This window comes from Paramisgurnus dabryanus, chromosome 24 (assembly GCF_030506205.2).
Source record: "Paramisgurnus dabryanus chromosome 24, PD_genome_1.1, whole genome shotgun sequence".
Lineage (NCBI taxonomy): Eukaryota > Metazoa > Chordata > Actinopteri > Cypriniformes > Cobitidae > Paramisgurnus > Paramisgurnus dabryanus.
The window spans coordinates 1985180-2000200 of record NC_133360.1 but is presented as its reverse complement, the minus strand read 5'-3'; the positions used below and the strand labels follow the sequence as shown (position 1 = coordinate 2000200).

The window sequence follows — 15021 nt, the reverse complement described above, 5'->3', positions numbered from 1 at the left end:
ACTATAAAATATGTCCAAACTTAATTATATATGCGGATGCCAATATGAGTCGTTTTGAAAAACTAATAAGTAATTTCCCAGCAGACATTTCAATGGTGAATCAATGGCAAGTACAAGGTTGCATCAACGTTGCATTACCTTTTGATTTTGCAAATGTATTCAACGCTAAACAACAACTGACATTATTTCAATTAAATTTCAACGTCGAAGGTCATATGCCTGCTGGGTTGGAGAACTTGACCTTTTATGTATATGTAAAATTAACCAAGGTCCGAACTGTGGTGACCTCATAGCTGGCATAGAGACAGAGCGCAGTTATGCAAATTTCAACCTTATTTACAGATTACATTTTAAAACAGAATAATACCTAAAAGCTGCTGTGTGACAAGGTGTACATTTAACAATCCAAAAAAACAAATGCGTTTTTATAAGCTTTCAACTTCAAAAAACGAGCGTTTAAAGACACAGAAATGGATACAGGCAACTTTTCATAGTACTCCTATTAGTAAAACTGCGTCCAATAGGGGGAAACGTAGTCGGCGATCCACTTTATTCTCCTTAAAGGCTGGGTTTTACGGCTCGACAGCTTATAAAAACTTATTTCTAGGTTCTTTGGCTTGTTAGCTGTACATATTGTCACACAGCAGCTTTTAGGCATTATTCAGTTTTTTGTTATAAGCCAGAAATGACAAGGAGGCGGCTTCTCGCAATACAAAGTCAATGGAGACGGTTGGATTGTTTTCCCCGGTGGGCGTGGTTTTCAGGTTATGACGCGCTGCGCTCTGTCTCTATACTTTCTATGCCACACCCATAAAATGCATAGCCTATTGCTGAGTCCCATTTCGCATACTATCCGTCCTAAATAGTATTCGAAACTAGAATTAGTACGTCCCAAATCGTAGTATGTTGAAATGAGTATCCCAAAGATACCCGGATGGTCTACTATTTCCGGTTAGATTTCGAAGTGCAGATCGATCCACACTCTAACGGCTAATATTGCCCACAACCCATTGCGTGCGGGAGGGAGGAGCTTTGTGGTGATGTAAATATGGCAGCCAGACGCAGCAGCGGAGATGCGCCCTCAGCTTTTAAGTGTAAGAATTCAAATGTTTAACCCTAATTAAAGTTATATTTCATTGTCTCATAATATTCGGTTGATGTTGTGAAAATAAAGTACCATGGCTGTAGTACTGTGTCATGCATGTGTCTTTTTTATATATTTCTTTTTATGTTTCTGTCTTAGATTTATACCTTATATAAGGGTGATTCTTCAACTAGGGGCACTTTTAGCCTTGTGAATTTGAAATAAAAAAACTTGCTCAAAAGTCATGTAACACAGTCTGATAAGTTTAAACAATTGGTCTAGTTTTAAGGTCTGTAAGAGGGCAAACTTAGATTTCCAGAGAAATTGTTAATATTTTAAATTTTTTCAGACCTGCTATGAACAAATGTCATTTCCACCACATCTCAATATACTGTTGTTATTTAAAAATAGAATTACTTATGCCACTCCAGAATTGTCTAAGATCATTTTTGTGAGTAGTTTTACAATTTTTTCACAATGTACAATAATTATACATTTGTAAACGAGATAAATGAACTGCCAAGAGGACCAAATGCTGAACTGTTCACCTGTCACACTCTTAAATTTAATATTGGTTTGGGTAAGAGCTTATTAGAAAATAAATAACTTGAATTGTTAAATTAAGTAGAGCATGATCTCATAAATTGTGGGTAAAGTTTTAATTTGTGATGAGAACTTTTGAAATATTTTTTAAAAAACGTGTGTGGTGATGGAAATGACAGGGTGGTGGTGGAAATGACAAGGTGTTGTGGAAATGACAATGAATTAATGTGAACGTAGAGAAACAGTATAGATATTCCTTAGAAAAATTATTAAACTCATCACACTCATTAAACTCAATTCACAAAGTCATTAAACATAACCACACCTGTTTTTTAGTTTAGAGTTTGAGTCTCCTCTGTCCCCCTCCCGCTTTACCCACTTCCTAATTGTCAGCTGATGACATTTGCTAACTTTTTCATCAACAAAACATAATCCATCAGCAACCAATTTTCTACACCACAAACCTCAGGACACACTACACTCATATCCCACATCCATTTTTCCCTTTTTCTCCACTGACTGACACTGAAGTTACAAAAGCCCGATTTATAGTCATGCGTAAGTTCTACGCCGTAGCTACGTAGCATAGGCTATCCGTAGCCTGTGCGTAGCTCTGCGTAGCCTGACGTGCACCTCGCAAAATTTTTAACAGCGCGTCAGTTCTACGCGGACCGCAAGCGCTGTGATTGGTCCACCAGAACCCCTCCCGTCAGGTAAAAAAACTACATCATAGATATTTCCGTTTGCGATGGTGAAAACAAAGATGAGCCAAGTTGAGGAGTGATTTACCTCAAACTGCAACAAAAATCACTGTTTATTTACTTCCATCATTGCTGATCTTTTCAAATCATAAGCCGTTTCTCAATATGCGTTCTTGTCTGTACTTGTGTTCTTGTGGACTTGTAAAACGTCATCAGTCGCAATTCAAAGTTCGCATCAAGCCCAAGTTCACATAAAATCCCCGGATGTGTTCTTGATCCGCCCATTTTATCGAGGATGCATCAGGAGAGACTTGTGTGGACTTATGACAGCGAAGTTTCCCAGAATGCATTTCACATCAGGAGTTTGTTCTTCCGAGTCTGAACTTGCAAGTTCGAACTACGAAGGACACAAGTCCGAGTACTTGCTATTGAGAAACGGCTATACACAATAAGTTGCTGTTTCTTCTTCGTTTGTGGGTTAACTTGCCAAGCTTCTTCTTCTCTGACGGTCGCGCTGCTACTGTGGTTACAAGGGTGGATACTGCCTACCAGGGGTTTGCGCGTGTGTTTGCGTGTGTGTTTGCGCGTGGACGCGGAGGATGACGCAAAAGTATAAACGAAAACCGACGCGGAACCTACGCCGTCCCGGCTACGTCGTAGGACCTACGCACGACTATAACGAGCCCTTAAGGGTGCGCCTGATGTGCATTTGACCCTCAAAGCCTGGTTCGTTTGACTCACACATATCATCAACACCTCACTGCTCACCGGCACATTTCCATCCACGTTTAAGCAGGCGTTGGTCACTCCATTGCTTAAAAAAGCCACACTGAACCCCTTACTCACGGACAGTTATAGACCTGTCTCACATTATGGCTCGCTAAGGCAGAATCCAAATCCTTGGTTCTGATTCTGCTGGACCTGTCGGCAGCTTTTGACACATTCAATCATCAGATACTACTAGCCACCCTATTGTCGCTAGGGATCACAGGTACTCCTCTTCAATGTTTCAAATCTCTCTGATAGATCCTTCAGGGTGCCATGGAGGGGCATGCTGTCCACAGCTCACCAAATGGTCACTGAGGTCCCTCAGGGATCAGTGTTTGGTCCACTCCTTTTCTCCATCTACACAACATCCTTAGGACCTATCATACAGGCACATGGCTTCTCCTACCACTGCTATGATGACACCCAGATCTTCTTTTCATTTTACCCAGATGATCCCACCATAGCAGCACGCATTACAGCCTGCTTAGAACACATATCGGCTTGGATAAAGAAACACCACCTCAAGCTGAACCTAGCTAAGACTGAGCTGCTTCTATTTTCGGCACAACTTAAGATATAGCACGACCTATCCATTCATCTTGGCAACACAACCATTAATCCTTCCAAAACTTCCAGAAACCTCAGTGTCGTCTTTGATGACAAACTGTCATTCACTGATTACATTGCAAAGACAAGCGCAGTCGTGCCGATTTGCGTTATACAAATTTTAGGAAGATGCTGCCACTCCTTACGGGGCATGCAGCACAACTTCTGATCCAGGCCCTGGTAATCCCTAGGCAGGACTACTGCAATGCTTTTTTTGCTGGCCTTCCTGGATGGTCAATCATACCACTCCAGTTAGTTCAGAATGCAGCAGCTTGGCTTATCTTCCAGAAGCCCAAAAGGGCTCATGTAACGCCGCTCTTCAAGTCACTACTGCTTACTTACTGAACTTTTACTGCACCAACATACTTTCCTACATTTCTACACCCCATCCAGAACATTATGTTCAGCAATATGTTCTGCGTAGCCAGTTTATTGATTTGCATGTAAACGCATGAAAACAGTTTTCTATAAAAAGCAGATTTTTGATAGTTATCCACTTATTTTGTACATGTAAACGCAGTCAATGTCATTTCCACCACATGCTGTCTTTTCCACCACAAAGGGCAGTGTGGTGGAAATGACGGTGGTGGTAATGACATTTCTGTATTTTTTTGTGAAAAAATCAAAGATAGCTTCACTGATTAGCTTTGAAATAATACTTATGATTTCATGTATGCAAAATACTCTTATTTCATTTTAAATTTTTAGCTTTGTAAAAACACCCTTAAAGTTACAGCATGTTTGGAAATGACGTATAATAAATGTTTTTACTGATCAAGCAATATTTACCCTGACTTTTTCTTTATTTGTTGTTGAGGAAAATTTAAATTTCCTCCATGTCCAGCATGTTCTCTAATGTCACTGAACATTTCCATGGAAACCCACTAAACAATCTTTCACACAAACTTTTTAAAGGCACATTACAGTGTTGTGGTGGAAATGACACCAATACTGTGCGACAGCTATATTTTGTATAAAAAGTTAAATTAATAGTGATCTCACATTAAATATTATAATGAATTTTAATTATTTTACTAGTGCTTAATTCAGGTACATTAATAGTTACCAGATAAGTCATATTTTTAAACTGCACTTTCATTGTTGAAATGTAAAAGTCTGGGTGTGCGACAAGGAGAAAACAGTGAATTTGACACCTATTAGGAGTTTAAAAAGTATGAAAAAATCATAATAGAAAGGTCCTAAATTTTTTTAAAGGTGGTTTTATTGTAAGTTTGACAAAGAAAGAGGAATTTGTCAAAAATTATATGTATTTTTAAAAATATGACCCAAGTACATAAAAGTGCCCGTAGTCTAAGAATCACCCATAAACCCTTATGAAAATAAACACCTTTTACTACACTAACCATAGTTTAACCACACTGACTTATTTGTAGTAATACTGTGGCTGTACAAATGTTAACTTTATTAAGAAATATGGTTACTACACTTTTACTATAGTAAAAGCATGGTTCATTTTCATCGCGGTATTTTTGATTTGCATACGTAAGTATAAAATAAGCATAAAATATGTTAAACAATAGTTATACTATAAACTTTAACTATTTTGACTTTAAAATAAGTAGCTTTCGTTACACACATTGTTGCACATGAACATCATAACCAGACGCCCAAACGACATGCGTTTGGTGTGCGTAACTAGGCAACCACGTTGTCGTTCACGTTGCATGACGTCATCGAAGTACGTCCCAGAACGTGCATACTCTTTTGCTACACACTCAAAAGTATGTACATTTTCCTCACAAAAACAGTACATACTTTTAGGTCGTAGTATAAGTAGACGAATTGGGACTCAGCAAAAGTCATTCATAGATTCCGGACTAAAAAAAATTTTTTTAACAATTGCTTACAAATGCGCGTGAGGATTGGTACATCGAACTTTAAAAGTTTCTTCGGTGTAAAGTGAAAGCGAAAGGAAAAAGTCTGAACAAACTACAGTTTAAGTTTAAGGAAAAGATAAAAACAGCAACAGTTTCTTCATAATACTGAAAAGGTCTAAACAAACCTACCGTTTAAACTTAAGATTAAGATGAAAAACAGCAACAGTTTCTTCATAATGCTGTAAAGACATTCCTGTGAGAAAGACGACTGAGAGTGACGCGATGTGATAGGGATGTTCCAGGAAAAGGACAATAGCAAACAACAGCAAATATTTACCGAGTGATTAAGACTAAACCAGAATGACAGCAAACCTATAAGGTTGACAGGTTTACTTATGATTTCAAGTTAGACTAGTAAAGATCAATCACTGCTACAGTTTGCATGTGAAGTATCTTAGCACAAAATAAAAGTTAATCGATCTATTACGATTATTACAGAATATTTAAAAAATGTGGGACAACCAAACGCATTTTATTTTTGCTTCACACATTCATATAATATTTTGGTAAGATAAATAATATCTGTCATGCCACGTATGTGTGCTTGCGCTTGGCACTGCTTCTACACGCGATGGCAGCACAACAAAACACAAAAGAGCAAATGCATAACAGTATTTTTTCACATCATCATTATTATTATTAAACAATATATATCGTGCTACTGTAGATATATATTTAATAAGTAGCGATATTTTATTTGAAAATTATGGTTTCGATTTAATTTCGATATATTTCTATCATGTCCGGAAGGGGGCAGAGTTGAGGTGCAGTGAAGAGTTCACAGTGATCATGTGTGTTCGACTTCATGTGGCGCCGGTAGAACTGACGTGCGGATGACGTCAAACTACCGCGAGAGCGATTCGAAATTAAACGTCTTCCTAGTATTTAGCGCATCGCTCTCGCGGTACTTTGACGTCATTGGCAGTTCTAGGTAGTTTATTTTTTCACATCTCTCTGTACTGTGTCAAGTAAATGCTTCAGTTGTCTTTTTTCCTGCAGTGAATCATTATACTGTTGTGTGTTTTTATAAAATAGAGAAATATAGATATGATTTAAAAATATGATTTTTATTTGGCATTTATTTGCAGAAATCAGGTTTGTTCTGTAACACAAGCTTGTATGTGAAAGTGAGTCTATTATTAAATCAGTTTGCTCTTGATGTGTTTACATGAATGTGCAGTGCAGGCAAAATACATTAAACCTCCATGCATAGTTATCTGATTAAAATAAAACTAAACTAAAACTTGATTTCAGCTTGTGACTTGGTTACTCTTTACTTTATCTGTTTCACTTCCACTATAGTGTTCATTACTGTGTTTGTGTGGATATAGGATTGAAATTATTACTAATATGTGAATTCTAGTAAATTCAATGACACAATCTTTTATTAAAAATATATATATTTTTTAAACTAAATGAAGATGTAAACTGATGATTGATGTTTTGTATTCAGTTTAAACATCTCTGCATGCTTTGCTGTGAAATAAGGAACTGCACCTCATCTTGTCTCATCTATTTATTTCTGGGTGTCCGTGTGAAGGTCACATTTTATTGTCAAGCTCATTTCATATTTCAAATACTTTTTTTTTTACTTTTGGACAGTTTTTTCCTTTGAGTCAACTACTGAAAAAATGTTTCATGCATTTATTATTTTCTGTATTTCTTTGTACCTAACTGGTAAGTTTGAGAAATAAAGTCTACAGTATATATAAACTATACTTTTAGTAAAGTATCATCATTTGTGACTTAGAATCTGTGTTTGACCTAGGCGTAAATACAGACGAAATGAAGTCAGTGTCAGTGACGGAGGGCGAATCTGTCGTCTTAAACACCGATCTTACTGAAATACTGAAAGATGATCTGATACTGTGGACATATGGAGCTAAAAGCATTCACTTGGCTAAAATCAACAGATTGCAGAAAGAGATCTTTCAGGACGGTGGTGTTGAAAGATTTGAAGAAAGACTACAGCTGAACGATCAGACTGGAGATCTCGCCATCACAAACATCAGCACAGATCTCTCGGGACTTTATCGAACAGAAATCATCACTGGAAATAAAGTTTTAAAGAAGAACTTTACTCTTACTGTCTATGGTAAGTAGAGTCTTATATTTGTTTAGATGGTATTATTGACATTAATATTCATAATAATATTTATAGTCACTGTTTGACAGCTAATCCTTCAAAATAAGAAAACATTTTAGTATACAGTAGTCCTAAACAAGAATGCAAAGATGATAAACCAGAGACGTCAAGCCTCAAAATATATATTTTAAATATCACAAATGCAACTATAGAATACATTGATTTTTATTTATTTATTTTTTTGTTTTTCAGCTCATCTACCCATTCCTGTCATCTCCAGATACTCCTCACATTGTTCTTCATCATCAGAAATATCAAACTGTTCATTATTGTGTTCAGTGTTAAATGTGAGAGATGTGAGTCTGTCCTGGTACAAAGGAAACAGTTTATTGTCTAGCATCAGTGTGTATAACATTAAATCAACCGCATCTCTTCATCTGGAGGTGGAAACACAAGATAACAACACATACAGCTGTGTGCTGAACAATCCCATCACAAACCAAACTCAACATCCTAACATCACTCATCTCTGTCAGACAATTTCAGGTATGTTCACAATTGTATTATTAAGCTTTTATCAGTTAATAAATGTATTAAAATGGCAAAAAACGTAAATAGCACAACTTATTTTGTATAAATCTCTTGTAAATCAGATCCCTGTTAAGTACAACTCTTGAAATAATTCAATTCTGTTCCTGTTATTTTCCACTTCAGCATCAGAATCAGTATCTGAATATGTCCATCACTTTGGTGTACCTGAAGCGATAACCCGATTGGCTGTGGCAGCTCTGGTGGGCGTGGCTGCTGTTGCTGTGGTGATTTATGACATCATATCTAGCATGTAAGAATTTTTGATGATGAGTCGATAGAGAGCATATGTTTCTTTATACTTTGTTTTTGTCCTCTATGCCAAATGCTATTGTAAAATTGTAATGTAATATCAGTAGTGTGTTTATTGAATAAATTAAATTATGTTTGAGGCAATGTTTAAACTTTAATAAATATAAATGCTAACGAATGCTTTGTACTCCTAGTTAAAATGACATGTATTATTGTAGAAAAGAGTGTTTTAAGTGATATGATTGTCTATAGGAGCTTCTTTTATATTTACTGATGTTAATGTGTAAATCGTGTAGACCTTAAGAACATTTAGCAGCTTTCAAACAGCAATCTCAGCTCATTCTCAATTTCCCTTTTTGGCAGCTAAGGAAGCAAAACTGTGACCATTTTGGAGAAGTAAAAGCTTCAAAAACATTTGATGGGTAGTTCTTCCTCTTTGAAAGTGTTTTATGTGTTTTGCAATGTGTTAAATAAATCTGATGTGGTTTGAGTGACATGCTGTGTGTATGTCTATGATTGAGTATACATGTATTGTGTGAAGGGTTTCTTTTCCATTCCATTACTAACCAAGTCAAGCGGGACGCTGGTTTCAAGACGCGTTTTATGATGTAAGTCCAAAAACTAGCATTCTTCTTTGTTTTTTTATTTGCAAACTACTTTGTTACACTTTATTGTTTTTGTTATGTTTGTTACCTATTAACCTGACAATTTCTAATGTAAAAACCATAAGTTACCACAAAATAAAATAAATCATAGTTAAACTCAAGAATCAAGGTTAAATTTAGCCATGGTTTTGCTAATAGTAATCAATACAGCAAAAAATATGGTTACTATTCTTTTACCACAAAAAACTAAAGATTTTTGTAAGGGATGTTTATATTGTCCAGTCTGCCTTTTGTTAAAAAAATTCTGTGATACCTGGTAATTTGTGTTTGGTTTCAATAAAGGGGGGAATATTTAAAAGGGTAATAGCGTAAAATTCTGACTTTTTTATGTTTAAGTGCTATAAATGGGTCCCCAGTGCTATCAACCTAGAATATATGTTTTAAATACAAGGTCTGGGGGACAAATCAGGCCCGCTGCACATTTGCATATGGCCTGCGCAATAATCTAAGTTTTTTATTGATCTTGGCTTGCTTCAATTCGGAATACGCAGCACTGCACTACAAGTCCCAGTGGACGTGTTGCGTGCTAAACATTTGATCTCCTTGTATCACACGAGACATTAGGCTTGTTTGACTTCATGTGGCGATGCAAGAACTAGCAGGTGAATGCCGTCAGAGTACCGTGAGAGCGATACAAGAAATCATACGGAGGAATCAAATCGCTCTCGCAGAACTGTGACGTCATCCACTTGTCGGTTCTTGCATCGCGGCATGAAGTCAAACAAGCCTAGTTGTAGTCCAACGCACTGACAGGATTCCAGCATTAGTGACAGTACAAACGGTTTTTTGCCCTCAGCCTAAATGGTTTTGACCCCTGACCTAAAAAAAGGGGAAAAGAACAACCCAGTTACTATGTTTGGGTAAGCCATTCTTTGCAAACATGTGAAAATTTTGGTTGTTCTGATTTGTTGTGTGAGATAGGTAGCAAGGCCAAATATAATGATCACTTTTTATACATTTTAATTGCATTTCTAGGGGAAATTTTTTTTTTAGATATAGGATTAGTTGTCACAATGGCGTTACGGTTTCAGCAGTAACGACATAAACAAGTGGCTTTCGTTGAAACACGTAACTTCTGTTAAACTACGCTAAGCAAAAATAACAACAACGTCTTATTAAAGTAGTTTATAACAAGCAAATAAACAACACGTAGATTACCTAGAAAACCAAAACATTTGTTATTTTCGACGAGGTATTTGTTCAAGAGTTCAGTTTAGCAAGTAAACAAATAGAAACTGGAAGTAAAGTTCCGACCGCATGTGCTACGCGTCACCGCACATCCGTCAGATATTTCAAACCGAATTACGTTACGCTGCCTATGAAGGCTGTCTGAATGCGTTTCCCAGAGCTGCCTTTATTCCTCCAAATTCATTGCTTCATGAGTCAACAAGTCAGCTGCCTTGGGTTTCGTATGCAAATGATATTTCGCTGGTCGCTGCACAGCAAAGTTCAAGTGTGGTGAACTCGTATCACATGGACCGTTGTGACGAGTACAAAACCGTTATGTGTCACTGCATGACCTTTCTCTCAAATAGACGAAAACAAAAGATCATAATGATGAGCTGCTCCCCACCCACCCCCACAACAAATAATTGTGTGCTCAACGGCTAGTGTGACCTCGTATGATTTGTGTATATCTTATACTGCCATCTACTGGTCAAAGTGAGAAAATCTTTCTGTGCACAATAACTAGGATTAGTTTACACGCATAAATACATTTTTTTATCGATCAGAATTTATTTTCATGTTTTTCAAAACCATATTAAATCCACCATGAATAAAGGTTACATTTATTAAGACTTTTTATTAAGAGTTTTTCATGTGATATTTTTTGATAGTCATGAAACAATAAAGGTTTGCTATGTAAAAGGAAGTCATTTTGTGGTGCATGTTAGCAGGACAGGAAGAACCACCTGCAGAGACGCACACACACAAACACGCACACACATCCATCAACCATCAGAACAAAACCACATCTCTTTTCAACCACGTTTTTTTTTTCAGATCTCCACATTTCACAGTTTTTTGCCCTTTATACAAACAAACAAACAGATAAGAAACCACTAGTGATTCAGACTAGACACATTTAAGGCCCCCAACACAAAGTGTGCATTATGATATTTATCATTTGTAACCAGATGATTATAAATAATGTAAACTGGACATGACATCTATAAACTAGTCATTTGCATGTTTACAGAGATGTAGAAAAGACACATCGTTAAATTTAGCTGACAGAAAATGAAGAATGCTGGAGTTTATTCAAGGCTTTGCATTTATTGTTTTTGTCATCACTGTTACTTGTGAGATAATCTTTTTGATAATGTGACCATTACAGCTGAACATCACAGTTTTGTAACCATTTATCATCTGTTTTGCAGTGATGACTTGGATGGATAAGTTGCTTCTTTCTCAGTAGGACATTATTATGCTTAAATGTGTTAACCACAAGTTTCAACGAATGTTTCTGTGAACCTCAGACATCATTTTTCCAACCCCAAGAAAGCCAGAGGTATCAGGCGTGAATCTTAAAAACACTCTCTGTCAAAACCAATTTTTTTTTTTAAATTCAGTGATTATTTCTTGCAGTATTATATACGTTGCATATTCATAAACATTGCAGTATTTTAAGCTACATATACTGAACCCTGTTATAAAGCACAAAGGCGTCAGGAGTGCAAGTGCAACACGTGCATGCACAGAAAACTGTGCATTACTGCAAAGCTCATGAGATAGTGGACGGACGAAACCACAACAACATCAGCAGCGACAAAGATTTAAGGACAGCTGTGACCTGTATTAATAACACATTATCACTGTATCTCCAATATGAAGATGTCTCTTAAGTTTGTTTTCTGCTGTTTGTACTTCACTGGTAAGTTATTGCTTTTATATTTCACTTTTTTAGATGATACAAATTAATAAGTAAAATCTTAAATGATTATTAGAAATGTTAATGATATTTTGCATTAAGGATCTCTGCTTGATCATGGACCGATACGAGCAAACGTTTAAAGTGTAAAGACGGTCAAAGTTTCTTGATGCTGTTTATATAGTTTTGGTGAAACCATCACCAGTTCCTTTATAAAAACATTTACAATATACTGTGAACTTATTATTGAGATCTTAAGACACACTGTAAGAATTTTTTGGTTGAATCAGCTCAGATTTACAAGTCAACTTACTATTATTTTTCTTAACTAGAGATGAGTTGCTACAACACTCTAAAAACAAACGGTGCTAACTAGCACCGGTTCACTGGCATATAATCATACGGGAACCATTTTAAGTGCCATATAGCAGTGGTTCTCAAACTTTTTTAGCATGCGGCCCCCCTTGTGTACCATGCATTTCTTTGCGCCCCCCCCCCCCAAAGAAAATGTATGACAAATTTGTTCTAAAACATTTGAATTAAACAAAACATATAAAATTGTTCAAAGTAGTGCTGTTGGTTAGTAGCCTTGTATTTTTTGGTTTAATTGCACAGAATTCATGATAAATTAATGTATTTTATAAAATCTTATAAAACTGGGGCCCCCCTGGCACCATCTCACGGCCCCCAGTTTGAGAACCACTGCCATATAACACCTATGTAGAACCATATGGTGCTAAAGTGGTGTTATATCACACCGTATGGTTCTTCTTAGGCGCTATACAGTATACAATAGGTGCTCAACCCAGTATTTCAAAATTTACTAACCTATAGTCACCTAAATTTGTGAGTCTTTTCCGTGACACTGAAACGTTTTTCCGCCTTTTTGCGTGAACATGTCACATATTTGGTTACGTGTCACTGTCACGTATTTGTTACTCAACTGTTTTGTCCTATTTTCAAACCCTTGTTGCTTCGGTTTAGGGTTAGATTTACATAAAATGGCATGCTTACCAAAACCCAACTCTAACCCTAATGCCAGACGACAATAGTTTAAAAATAATAAATTATAAAAAATAAATCATGAAAAACGGTCAATAAACCAATACACTTAAAGTGACTTACTCAAACTAACCCTAAACCGAGGTGACAATGGTTTGAAAATAGGACAAAACAGAGTAACAAAAACGTGTCAGTGTCACGGAAAATACAAAATTACGTGACTATAGGTACATAATTTCGTTATACAGGGTTGAGGTGCTGTATAGCACTAAAAATGGTTCCCCTATGATTACGATTTTTACAGGCGGACACTACTTAAGGATTTTTACTTTCTACATAAAAGTAAATGTTTAAGTATTCATATTTTATCAGTGTTTTTCTCTGTAAAACATACATTCCAAAGCATATTATTATCATTTTTACTCCATTTCATAATTTCAAGTTTTTGGTTTATATTTAATATTTATGTACATTAAACATCTAGTTTTTTTTACTTTAACTTAAGTAAAAAGTACTTTTGTACTTTTACTCAAGAAAGTGAAAGTACACAATTTTATGTAATTAGGTATTAAATCAATTTTAATATGCAATATATAATGAATACACCATATGATTCTATGCTTTAGAATATAGTGAACATTTTTAGTAAAGTAAATTTTTTCACAAGACAAACACTTTGATAAAGCACAGAAGCTTGGAAAATTTACTCAAAATACTCAAGTAGTGTCCGCCTCTAGATTTTTAGTCCTATTTAGTACCATTTAGCACCTATTTAGCATATTAAATTTGTTATATTTTATAAGTTATAACAACTCATCTCTAGTCATGATAAAATTAGTAAGTTGAATGATTTGTAATTATGAGTTGGTTAAAAAGGGTATATTTCGTCTCGGGTTGTTTTATTGTAAAAAAAATTAAGCGTAAGTTGGTTTTGCAAGTCAATACTATTTTAAGTTTTGGCTTAAAAAAATGACATAAGTTAAAGTAACATAAAAATGTTGATTTAACAAAATGTGTATTTTTTACAGTGCGTCTTACTCAAAGTTTCAGTAAAATTGATTTGTTTGAGTTATAATGTTTGTGTGTGCAGGTGTGTTTGGTGATGAAGTGAAGTCGGAGATGGAGGGAGGGTCTCTTACTCTACCCACTGGACTTACTAAAATACAGAAAGGTCATCAGATAGAGTGGAAGTTTGGACCTCGGGAGATTCCCATAGGTCATTTAAGTGTCAATGATAAATATGACCTAAGCGTCATTAGAAACCGTGCTAATGATAAGAGATTCAAAGACAGACTGACTTTAGACGATGAAACCGGAACTCTCACAATCAAACCCCTGACAACTGAACACACTGGACTTTATCATTTAAAGATCACCAGTGGTGGTAAAGAATCTAAAAGGCGATTCAGCGTTACTGTCTATGGTAAGCAGAGAAATGTAATGTTTTCTAATCAGTTGTGTGTTTTTTGGGGTTTGAACACATGACCTTTGTGCTGCTTGCTAACATTTATTCATCCTTCAGCTCGTCTGCCTGTTCCTGTCATCCGAAGACACTGCCCACAAACTCCATCACCAGAAGAAACATTAAGTTCAAATTGTTCATTATTGTGTTCAGTGTTGAATCTGAGAGATGTGAGAGATGTGAGTCTGTCCTGGTACAAAGGAAACAGTTTATTGTCCATCATCAGTGTGTCTGATCTCAACATCAGACTCTCTCTACCTCTGGAGGTTGAATATCAGGATACAAACACTTACAGATGTGTGGTGAACAATCCCATCACAAACCAAACTCAACATCTCAACATCAATGAAGTGTGTCATCCAGGTTCAGGTGAGTCACATGTGATGTTTATTTATTTGGTACACAATCAGTGCAACCGCATGCTGGCAGAAATACAAGATGATAAACCGATTTTTCTACCTATAGATTGAGAGACTTTTGAGTCGTTATCTTTT

The 15021-nt window shown here is 36.1% G+C and overlaps 2 protein-coding genes and 1 long non-coding RNA gene across 4 annotated transcripts in view; 2 read left to right on the top strand and 1 right to left on the bottom strand.

The window, feature by feature from the left end:
* The window catches only part of LOC135721117 (uncharacterized), a 19613-nt gene extending 13733 nt beyond the window's left edge, over positions 1-5880 (bottom strand). Inside the window, exon 1 of the mRNA XM_065243271.2 lies at positions 5730-5880. Coding sequence (XP_065099343.1) covers positions 5730-5775 — 46 coding nt within the window. The 5' untranslated portion in view covers positions 5776-5880. The remainder of the gene's footprint in view (positions 1-5729) is intronic.
* Positions 1-15021, top strand: part of LOC135721127 (uncharacterized) — a 192112-nt gene that overhangs the window by 109220 nt on the left and 67871 nt on the right. The window lies entirely within an intron of this gene.
* Positions 7136-15021, top strand: part of LOC135748240 (uncharacterized) — a 16929-nt gene continuing 9043 nt past the window's right edge. The window contains exons 1-8 of one of the 2 annotated variants that reach the window (XM_065266384.2): positions 7136-7277; positions 7369-7695; positions 7939-8232; positions 8401-9134; positions 11573-11703; positions 11851-12066; positions 14156-14488; positions 14588-14896. In XM_065266384.2, the coding sequence (XP_065122456.2) occupies positions 12021-12066; positions 14156-14488; positions 14588-14896 (688 nt within the window). In that variant the 5' untranslated portion in view covers positions 7136-7277; positions 7369-7695; positions 7939-8232; ... (1 more) ...; positions 11573-11703; positions 11851-12020. Of the gene's footprint in view, positions 7278-7368; positions 7696-7938; positions 8233-8400; positions 9135-11572; positions 11704-11780; positions 12067-14155; positions 14489-14587; positions 14897-15021 lie in introns of both variants that reach the window. The other variant, XM_065266383.2, reaches the window with a different exon arrangement.